Below are 10,340 nucleotides of genomic sequence, written 5' to 3'. Positions count from 1 at the left end.
CACAGGCCCCCGCCACAACCCCTGGCTATTGTTTTTGGTTGCAGCCATCATTGTTGTTTGGTGGGCCTGGGCTGGATTCAAACCCACCACCTTAGGTGTATGTGGCTGGCGCCTTAGTCACCTGAGCCACAGGTGCTAAGCCAGGGTGTTTTCTTGCCAGCTGTCTACTCCATATAATGTAACATTTATTTTATGCTGTATTCTCCATTATTGTATAGGGCATGGCAAGCTCCCACTGAGCACAAACCAAAGTGGAATATAAAAGGAAACTTTTTTTTTGAGACAGACCCTCACTTTGTCACCCTTGGTAGAGTGCTATGGAATCACAGCTCACAGAAACCTCAAACTCTTGGGTTTAAGAGATTCTCTTGCCTCAGTCTCCCAAGTAGCTGGGACTACAGGCATCCACCACAATGCCCGGCTATTTTAGAGGCAAGGTCTTGCTCTGGCTCAGGCTGGTCTCAAACCTGTGAGCTCAGGCAATCCACCTGCCTCGGCCAGAGTGCTAGGATTACAGGTGTGAGCCACTGAGATGGCCCTAAGGGGAAACATTTTAATACAGAAATCAGTCTTAATGACTAAGAGAAAAATCATCAGCTAGGGTTGTTCTTTGTAAGTTAATACCTTTTCTCTTGTTTGTTGGAAAGTTTAGAAATAAAAACATAATTTGTTTTCTTTTAAGAAATAATTCCTTTTGGCCGGGTGTGGTGGCTCAAGCCTGTAATGGCACTCTGGGAGGCCACGCTGGGTGGATTGCTTGAGCTCCCAGGTTGGAGACCAGCCTGAGCAAAAAGCGATATCTTGTCTCTACTAAAAATAGAAAACCTGGGCGGTTTAGAACCTTATTCTATAAGGGCACCAGCTCCATATGCCGAGGGTGGTGGGTTCAAACCCTGCCCCAGCCAAACTGCAACAAAAAATGGCTGGGCATTGTGGTGGGCACCTGTAATCCCAGCTACTTGGGAGGCTGAGGGAATCACCTAAGCCCAGGAGTTGGAGGTTGCTATGAGCTGTGTGACATTATGGCACTCTACAGAGGGCGATAAAGTGAGACTCTGCTTCTACTAAAAAAAAAGAAATAATAATAACAATAAAAATAGAAAAACTGAGGCAAGAGGATCACTTGAGCCCTAGTTGGAGGTTGCTGTGAGCTATGATGCTACAGCACTCTATCCAGGGCAACAGCTTGAGACTCCATCTCAAAAAAAATAAATAAAAAAAAAATAATTCCTTTTGTTAAGAAAGAAAAAAGCTATATACTCTTTGACAAAAGTAATTAAAATAGAAAAGAACAAGAGAAAGTAAAGTCATCCCAAGTTCTACCTCCTAAAGATAATCCTTGCTGACGTCTCACTGTGCACGCTCCGCATTGTGCCCTCAAAGGGGGATTGAACACTCCATACCACTGGTTTTTTTTTTTTTTTGAGACAAGGTCTTGCTTTGTTGTTCAAACTGGAGTGCAGTGGCATGATCAAACTCCTGAGCTCAAGTGATCCTCCTGTCTCAGCCTCCCAAGTAGCTAGGGAAAGAGGCACTCACCACCACACCTGGCTAATATTTTTATTTTTTGTAGAGATCGGGTCTTGCTATGTTGCCCAGCCTGGTCTTGAACTCCTGGCCTGAAGTGATCTTTCTGCTTTGGCCTCCCAAAGTCTTGAAATGATAGGGTTAGGCCACCATGCCTGGCCTCCCATTACCATTCCTTAGGGCAAATTCTATAAAACTGCAGCATATATTTCTGCTTTGGCAAATCACTGAAAAAAGGCTTTCACAAAAAAAAAAAAAAAAAGAAAAGGAAATCAGGATTAAAGTCAAACACTTCATTAAGGCAGGTCCCAGAAAAGTAGTGCCTTAAGGAATTATGTTAAGGAGTCAGTATTTCTTCCAGTGTGTTCTGTGAGATGTGAAAAGGGGACTTGACAAATGTCCTGAGCTCAGGACAGTGTGGGAGATGCCAAGGTGAACAAATTCAGGTTTCTTTCCCAACAGCATCAAAGGCACCTGCTGCGTCTCCTGGAAGGGGAGGGGTGCAGGAAAGGACACCAGGTCCTTTCAGACTGGAGCCCTGTGGCACACAGACTCACCCAAGTCTGTTTCTCTGAAAACTCTGGGAAATGCTCATATGACTGTAGGATATTATACTTTACAGTTAGTGTGTATGTGTAATTTTATAAAGTACTAGATCTTTTTTCTAATCATAAAACTGTATACACCTTCATCGTAGAAAATCTGGTATAAAGTTAAAGGCATAGTGAGCAAAATTAAAGCTGCTCATAATCAAACCATTGACAATAGCCAGTATTTGGTGTATTTTGGTGTATTTTCTTCCAGACCATTGTTTATATATGTGTCTGTGTATCTATAAAATATGCTTATATTTTTAAAATGGAGATTATAATGTATGTGTGTATGTGTGTGTAAAGGATTATATCGTATAAAGACCTTTGCTTCATTTTATTAGTCTTGGATAAAGAAGATTTTATTAGCTAGAGGAAAATATTAGCCTTCATGGTGGAGGCTTCAATAAATAATTTTTTTGAATGTCATTTTATAAAAATCTTTTGATAAATTTTTTTTGGTAAAGAAAATACAGAGAATTCCCAGATGCCTTTAATTCAGTCTTCCTTAGTTTTAACAGTATATAATAGTTTTGTGTTTTTTTTTAGACAGTTTCACTTTGTCACCCTTGGCAGAATGCCATAGCGTCATAGCTCACAGCAACCTCAAACTCTGTGGCTCAAATGATTCTCTTACCTCAGCCTCCGGAGTAGCTGGGACTACAGGCACCTGCCACAATGCCCATCTACTTTTAGAGACGAGGGTCTTGGTCTTGCTCAGGCTGGTCTTGAACCTGTGAGCTCAGGCAGTCCACCAGCCTCAGCCTCCCAGAGTTTTAGGATTCCAGGTGTGTGCTGCTGCACCCGACCTAAACAATATATAATGTTTTATCTCAGGTTTTTTCTCCCTATAACTAAATTGTCTTCTAATGCCATACCTGCAAAGTGAGGTTTCAGATGTTCTGTTCGGTAAAGCATGCTCTGACTGCTTCTTTTCTTCCTAGGTTACTATAACAATAGTACCAAGGTGGCTGTAAAAACCCTGAAACCAGGCACCATGTCTGTGCAAGCCTTCCTTGAAGAAGCCAACCTCATGAAGACCCTCCAGCACGACAAGCTTGTGAGACTCTATGCTGTGGTCACCAGGGAGGAGCCCATTTACATCATCACCGAGTATATGGCCAAAGGTGGGTGCCTCCCACTGCCCTGCGCCTTTCCGACTGAGAAAGTAAAATGTGGAAATGTCAGAGGACACTCCAATAGCTTTAATTGTAAATCAGCATGCTCACTGCTGAGAAGGTTAAAATATAGGAAAACAAAGCATTTCCATAAACCTACTCACCAGTAATCCGTGTTATAGAATTGTTATACCTGTGACAGTCCTCCTGATTTCTCTGTATCTGCCTGCATATACTTCTTAGCCCTGAGAATGGTACCCCTTGTATATCGAAGATTTCTTTTGTTATGTACCTAAAATGTGAGTTCTCAAAATTCTAAAAGTACATGTTTAGTATGGATTATTCATACTAAATTCCTCTTTGTTTTCATTCTCTAGCATTATCCAATTTTCATTCATTTTTAACATTATCTCAGAGTTCAGGGTGTCACTTTAAAAAGTTAATATTTTTAAAAGTTGTGAAGGTTAAATTCCCATGTAATCATTCAATTGCTTAAGAGGAGGCTGCAAACAACCATGTTTTCTTCAACTGTCATTCTACCCTTATTACTTTCATGTCGAGAGGTTGGAATCACCATCTTAGCTTCTTTGTCCACCTCTAGTTTAGGAATGAGACCAAAAAATTGCCAAATGAGGTTTTTTTTTTTTTTTGGAAGGGGTCTCCCTATTTCACTCTCAGTAGAGGGCTATGGTATCACAGCTCACAGCAACCTCTAACTCCTGGGCTCAAGCGAGTCTCCTGTCTCAGCCTCCCAAGTAGCTGGGACTACAGGCACCCGCCACAACGCCTGGCTATTTTTTGGTTGCAGCCGTCATTGTTGTTTGTGGGCCCGGGCTGGGGATTCGAACCCGCCAACTCAGGTGTATGTGGCTGGCACCTTAGCTGCTTGAGCCACAGGGGTCAAGCCCCAAATGAGGGGTTTTTTTGAGACAGAGCCTCACTTTGTCACCCTGGGCAGAGAGCGATGGCATCACAGCTCACAGCAACCTCAAACTCCTGGGTTCAAGTGATCCTCTTGCCACAGCCTCCCAGTAGCTGGGACTATAGGTCCCTACCACAATGCCCGCCTATTTCTAGAGACAGGGTCTCACTCTGGCTCAAGCTGGTCTGGTACCCCTGACCTCAGGCAATCCACCCGCCTCAGCCTCCCAGAGTGCTGGGATTACAGACCTGGCCCCCAAATGAGCTTTTAAAAAGTCTTCAGAAGTAACGAACGAAGGAAGGAAAGAAACATAAACAATAATCTAGAATTAACAGTCATCTGCCTAATGGAGATTATAGTATAAAGTCATAGTTGAACAGTTTTAAAAGCGAATGTTACGTCTTCTTATTTAATATCTATTAAATATCAATCACTCAGGGTCCTTACAGAGAAAGGACATCATTTAAAAAAACAAAAGGAAACAAAACCAATCTCTATGGCTTGTGTTACTGTAACCCAGAAACTAGACTCAGAGCCAGTCTCTTTGTAGGAGTTCTATAAATATGAATTAACTAAAATATTTTTAATTGTAAATGTAAATGTAAGTTTTTCCACATAACAATACCTAACATTTATTGAGTACTTACTGCATACCAGACTCCTCTTCATGCTCTCCATGTATTCTCACTTAATCCTTTCAGCATTCTGGGGCTAATACTATTGTTCTGTGTGCATGAGGTAGTGTAACATTTATTGAGCACTGACTGTATACCAGATTCTTCTTGATGCTTTCCATAGGTAAAGCACACCCTGACTTCTTTTTTTCTTCCTAGGTTTCTATAACAGTAGTTATTATCTTCTCAGCAGTCAGGGGGCTAAGTACTACTGTTCTGTGTGGACAAATTAGTGTGACATTTACTGAGCATGGCACCATAGCACGTGCTTTAAGCCTATCCTCTGATTACATTCTCATAAAAGCTCTGACATATGTGTAGCTGCTAGTGCCTAATCACTTTTTACAGACTTAGATGAGGTAAATAACTTGAGCATGGCTACTCATGAGCTTGGTACTTAAAATTCCAGAGGAAAATCAGGGCTTGCCTTAGAGATGAACCCTTTCTCTCTTAGCACACACCTTTATAGGTAGGCCTCACTTTTTCCAAGGCACAGTTCACTCATCAAATACTGGTTGGGCCCCTGCTGTGCTCTATGCTTCTTGCTGGGTATAGACAGGCGTCTGTCTGCTGAGGGCAGGCCTCCATGGAGCCTCACAGATTTCGGTCCAGAGGACCTCGCTCAAGATCAGGTGACGGCAGTAAGTGGATCATGGTGGCAGGTGCTCTGAAATGCATGGTTCACACATACCTGTAGAGAGAAAAGTGGCCTCTACCTTCATCCTTTCTCACCTGGAGCACACGCTGTGTTTCACATCAGGTCAACGGGGACCTGATGAGGTGAAAAGGATGAGACCTTTCTTAGAGGGGACCAAGTATGACCAACCTCAGGAAAATACATATAACCAGGTAGAATTGCAAAGCTAATCGTTGTGTGAGGGGTTTCCCCAGTAGTGATGATCGTGTAAATTTTGTTTGGATTATTTTCTCGTGCATTTGAACTATACTAACTATTCCTGCTCTCTACATAGGCAGTTTGCTGGATTTCCTGAAGAGTGATGAGGGTGGCAAAGTGCTGCTTCCAAAGCTCATTGACTTTTCTGCTCAGGTAACGTATTAAAAAGCCCAGTGTGCATGTAAATTGGCAAAGGGCTCCCTGCTTCAAATTCATGAAGAAATTACTGTTCCAGGTGGAAGGACTTTCCTGGGTATGTCTCCCGGTAGCAGTTATGAGAAAGTCGTACACTTTCTTGGAGACAATAGTGGGAGATTCACATGGAATGTGTGCACCTGTCCAGTTGTGACTTGATACTGTAAGACAAGTTAACATCTTCATGCTTATGTCCACGTCCCCACAAGTCATAGAAACGGTGCTGCTCAGCATTTGGGAGAGAGAATTCCATACTGTGTGTGTGAGCACAGCAGCTCTTAAGTGGTACATATGTTTTACTGAAGTTATGAATATAACATAATGATATTTTTAAGTTCTCAGTATTCTGAAAACAAAGGAACTATATTCCTTTCTGGTTCTTTACCTTTTCACTCCTTCCTGTTGGATATATTATTAGGATTCTGTGAAATGTTCATTTGTAATATTTCTAGTACTAGCCTAAGAGTTGCACATTTGTTTACTTTGGAATCACATGTTTCCTGACTGAGTGTATTTACGACAGAGGCAGATTACTCAGAAACCCAGCAATGTGCCTCACCTATCAAGGAAATGCACATTTGAATAATGCCAGCACTGACCTTTAATAGTTACACTGTGTTCAGTAGTGGCCTTCAGTAATCTGATTGTTTCTCAGTATTGGCTACAGGTGGTTCATGTTGGGGAGGCCATGTACCAGGAAGCTCACAGAGATTTATAGAGACTCCAGGGAAGGCTGGTCTTTGTGATTTCCCTTTCACACTCCCCCTTCTTCCTTCAGACCCAGTTTTAGTTGGGAAATTGTAAGGCCTTCTTGGGAAGCTGAGATAGAATGAATGAAGGAATATGCAGGTAAAATACTCAGGTGAGATAGGACTGGAGGACACACTCTGCAAGACTGGGGTCTGTGTCCTGGCTGCGCCCCTTGGGCCATACTGCTCTTGGGAAACCTTTGCCTCTTTGGGTTAGTTTATTTGCCTATAAGTGGAAATGGTACTTCCTACCTTAAGGATGTGCTGAGGGTGAAATCAGATGAGCTGCCACAGACACCAGCCCTTCGAAGCCTGGAGGTGGAAGCTGGGGAAACCGAGGTTGGGCACGCCTCATCGTCCTAGCAAACGGTGCAGGGAAGTCGCCCTCCTCTGTCCTCATCTCTTCTGCTGGAATTCAGCAAGCCTGACATCATCGCTTCCTCATCTGAGTAGGAAACTCGGATGTGAGCCGGAAGCCCAATATCTAATAGGGAAAGGAGCAGCCCTCTGAGGGTTTAGAGAGTGCAGTTTGAAAACCAGAGCCCAGCAGCACGAGGCACAAGCACGTGGGTGGGCACCAGGGATCCTGCACGGATGCAGGCGGGAAGCTGAGGAAAGCAGAGGTCACGTGGGTGGCACTCTGGCTCCCGTGTGGATGGCAGGTGAGGCGTGAAGGAAAGCACAGGTCACGTGGGTGGGTGCCCTGGCTCCCGTGTGGACGGCAGGCGGGACGCTGAGGAAAGCAGAGGTCACGTGGGTGGCACTCTGGCTCCCCCATGGACGACAGGTGAGTCTGAGGAAAGCAGAGGTCTCACCTGCCGCTGATAAATGAGGCTCTCACTTGAGTCATGATTTGGGTGTCCCTGCTGGGTGAGAGGCTTAAGGGTGGTAAAGGTTGTCACGTGTGGACAGGGCCATGAGGAAGTGGGACTGGAGGCCCGGAGGCGGTTCCAGCTGCCCAGGGTCTGAGCTGTGCCCATGGTTTAGTGAGGTCGAAATCCCATGCATTGGGGGTGTGCTTTCTACCTGGACAATGAATTTATTTCGTCTTATGTGTATCTTATATTTGATTTTGCATAGCTTATTTCATAAAACATTATCTTGACATAGTCAAAGTTTTATGTCTATTCTTTGATTTAACCTTGTAAATTACTACCATTGTGACAAGTAGTAACTTTTCCTAATTTAGAAATGAGTAGGGAGGAAGTTTTCTTCTAAATCTTTGTAGCTTGCAAGGAACATCGTCACAGAGCCTGGCACTGGCTGTGACTGTCAAACTGTGGATTCCAGGTAGACTCACCCAACCCCTGTTACCCCTGTTAACTGCGATGGGGCAGCCCCATCAGTGACAATGAAGGCCACCACTGCCAGACATGGTGGTTCACGCCTGTATCCTACCACTCTGGGAGGCCAAGGTGGATTGCTTAAGCTCAGGAGTTCAGACCAGCCTGAGCAAGAGCAAGACCCCAGTCACAGGTCAGCAGCAGCCAGCAAGACCCTAAGCAGGGGGTTCAGCACAAAATTCATTTTCGATACAACTGAGTCCTAGCTGCTTTTGAGCTCCTTTTTATTCCAGGTTCAACCCTCTCCTTCGCCCCCCACCCCCACTTGTGAAGGATAGAGCAGAATTATGAAAGCCCATTTGGCATTGGAGCTCTAACTAAAGTTAGTGGGCTCAGCAATATGTTGATGTTTGCTTTCTTCCAAAAGCGTGGTCACCAGTGTCAAAGTTGGGAAACTTAGGGTTCACAGCAGATTTTCATGATGAGAAATTGGTTATTGGGAGAGGAAATAAACCAATTTATTTAACCCCAGTCCCAGAAGAATAAGGGAGACTGTAAGGGGCAGAGTTGGGACTTTTCCCACCCTGTCTCTTCCTTCTCCCCACCACCCACTTCCTCATGCCCTCTGTCCCCCTCAAGACAGGAAGCTGCTGGGTGCACATGACAATTCATATGTAAGCTGATTTCATCACTTCCTGTCTCCAGATGGTTCTGAAAAGCTTGTCTGAACCCTAGTGTAATCCACACCCCCTGTCATCTCCAAGCCCACCTGCCTTCCTCTCCGTTCCATAGCAGCTTTATTCAGTGTGTTTTTACCACACCAGAAGAAATTTTTTTTCCTTGGGGCCACAGTGTTTTATTAGGTCAAGATACATCGAGAGACATGTGAGTTTTATATGCTTCACAAGACCCCAGGCTCAAAACTAGCGTAAATACAACTCACATGGAAGGTAAATGAAGCACATGTGTAAATAAAGCACGTTTGTGCTTTTTATGCTGAAATAGGAAAATCCCTCCTTACAAAGGAAGTTTGATACTTTCAGAGCAGACTTTGCATAGTTCACTTCGGGACTTTACCCCACATAAGGGAAGAAAAATGAACTTGGAAGGAGAAGGGGTTGAAATCAGTGGGAATTTCCTACTGCAGAAGTGGAGATGAAATTGTAGGCTTGTAAAACTGAGAGGAAAAAGAAGAGGAAAATTCACAGTTGCAGTTTGGAGGTAAAATAAATCATCTTGTAATTCAGAGTAAGTGTATCAAAGCATTTATCACCTTTGGTGCCGATATTCCTACAGTGTCAAAACTACCAAAAAGGAAGTAATTATTTGTGAGTAAAATGTCAATAAAAACTGAAAAACCAAAGTTGTCATAATCGTGGCAACAGATAAATTTATTTTACCTTCCTCAACCTCCTTTATCTAATTTGAGTCCAACAGCCTTGAAAGCATTTATACTGTTATCAAATCTTTTTACAGACGAGGAGGTGAACTTGGATGCGGTGGGTTGAATTGCTGGGACTGATCCAGGGTCTTCTGACTCCAGTGACTGAGTGTTTCCCTGTGCCCCACAGTCATCCCATGACCAGAGTTGCTTTGATGGTTGTTTTGGGCGCAACACTGCTGTGATTCACAATCTCCTCCTTTATGGCTTTGCCTATTGAAATTAATGATTTTTTAAGCTTCCTCCCTCCAAAAATCTTTATTTCCAGAATATAGCTCTTTCTATCATGCAGTGATTACTGTCAGGATATGTTTTGCTCCTAGTGTTAAATTTTAAACTACATTTTCAGTTGGAAATTGGTACATACATCTATATAATTCTTGACCTTTTTGAGTAGGAAGGCCTTTAACATCAGAGCTTCCTGAGTGTGCCCTGGTTACTGGATCTGTGGAGTGAGAAAGCAGTGTGTAGACTGGGGATCCCCTGCAGTAACTCTGGGCTGGGCCCCACCAATCTGTTGATGGTACCTCAAGCCTATAGTGTGTACAGAGAAATGGTCTCAGGAACTTTCTGGAGTATTTGATAATACCATTCATCTCCTCATTCCATCCATCTCCTGTCATTTTCCAGCTCAAAGCTGTTATCTTGGCCAGGTGTGGTGGCTCACACCTGTAATCCTAGCACTCTAGGAGTCCGAGGCGGGTGGACTGCCTGAGTTCACAGGTGTGAAACCTCATCTCTAAAAATAGCCGGTCGTTGTGGTGGGCGCCTGTAGTCCCAGCTACTCAAAAGGGGGTGAGGCAAGAGAATGGCTGGAACCCAATAGTTTGAGGTTGTTGTGAGCTATGACCCCATAGTACTCTACCCAGGGCAACAAAATGAGACAAAAAAAAAAAAAAAAAAGCTGTATCTTAATGAAGCAAATACTTTTTAAAAATTATTGGCT

General features: G+C 43.6%; 1 protein-coding gene across 3 annotated transcripts in view; it reads left to right on the top strand.

Moving 5' to 3' along the window:
- The window catches only part of LYN (LYN proto-oncogene, Src family tyrosine kinase), a 92,894-nt gene that overhangs the window by 45,114 nt on the left and 37,440 nt on the right, over positions 1 to 10,340 (top strand). For all 3 annotated transcript variants that reach the window (XM_023515403.1, XM_003793681.3, XM_023515402.1), the window contains exons 9-10: positions 3,062 to 3,244; positions 5,803 to 5,879. In XM_023515403.1, the coding sequence (XP_023371171.1) occupies positions 3,062 to 3,244; positions 5,803 to 5,879 (260 nt within the window). The remainder of the gene's footprint in view (positions 1 to 3,061; positions 3,245 to 5,802; positions 5,880 to 10,340) is intronic.

This window comes from Otolemur garnettii, unplaced genomic scaffold, assembly GCF_000181295.1.
Source record: "Otolemur garnettii isolate 467f Iridium unplaced genomic scaffold, OtoGar3 scaffold00071, whole genome shotgun sequence".
Taxonomy (NCBI): Eukaryota; Metazoa; Chordata; class Mammalia; order Primates; family Galagidae; genus Otolemur; species Otolemur garnettii.
The sequence above is the reverse complement of the archived record's forward strand: the minus strand, read 5'-3'. Positions and strand labels throughout refer to the sequence as shown.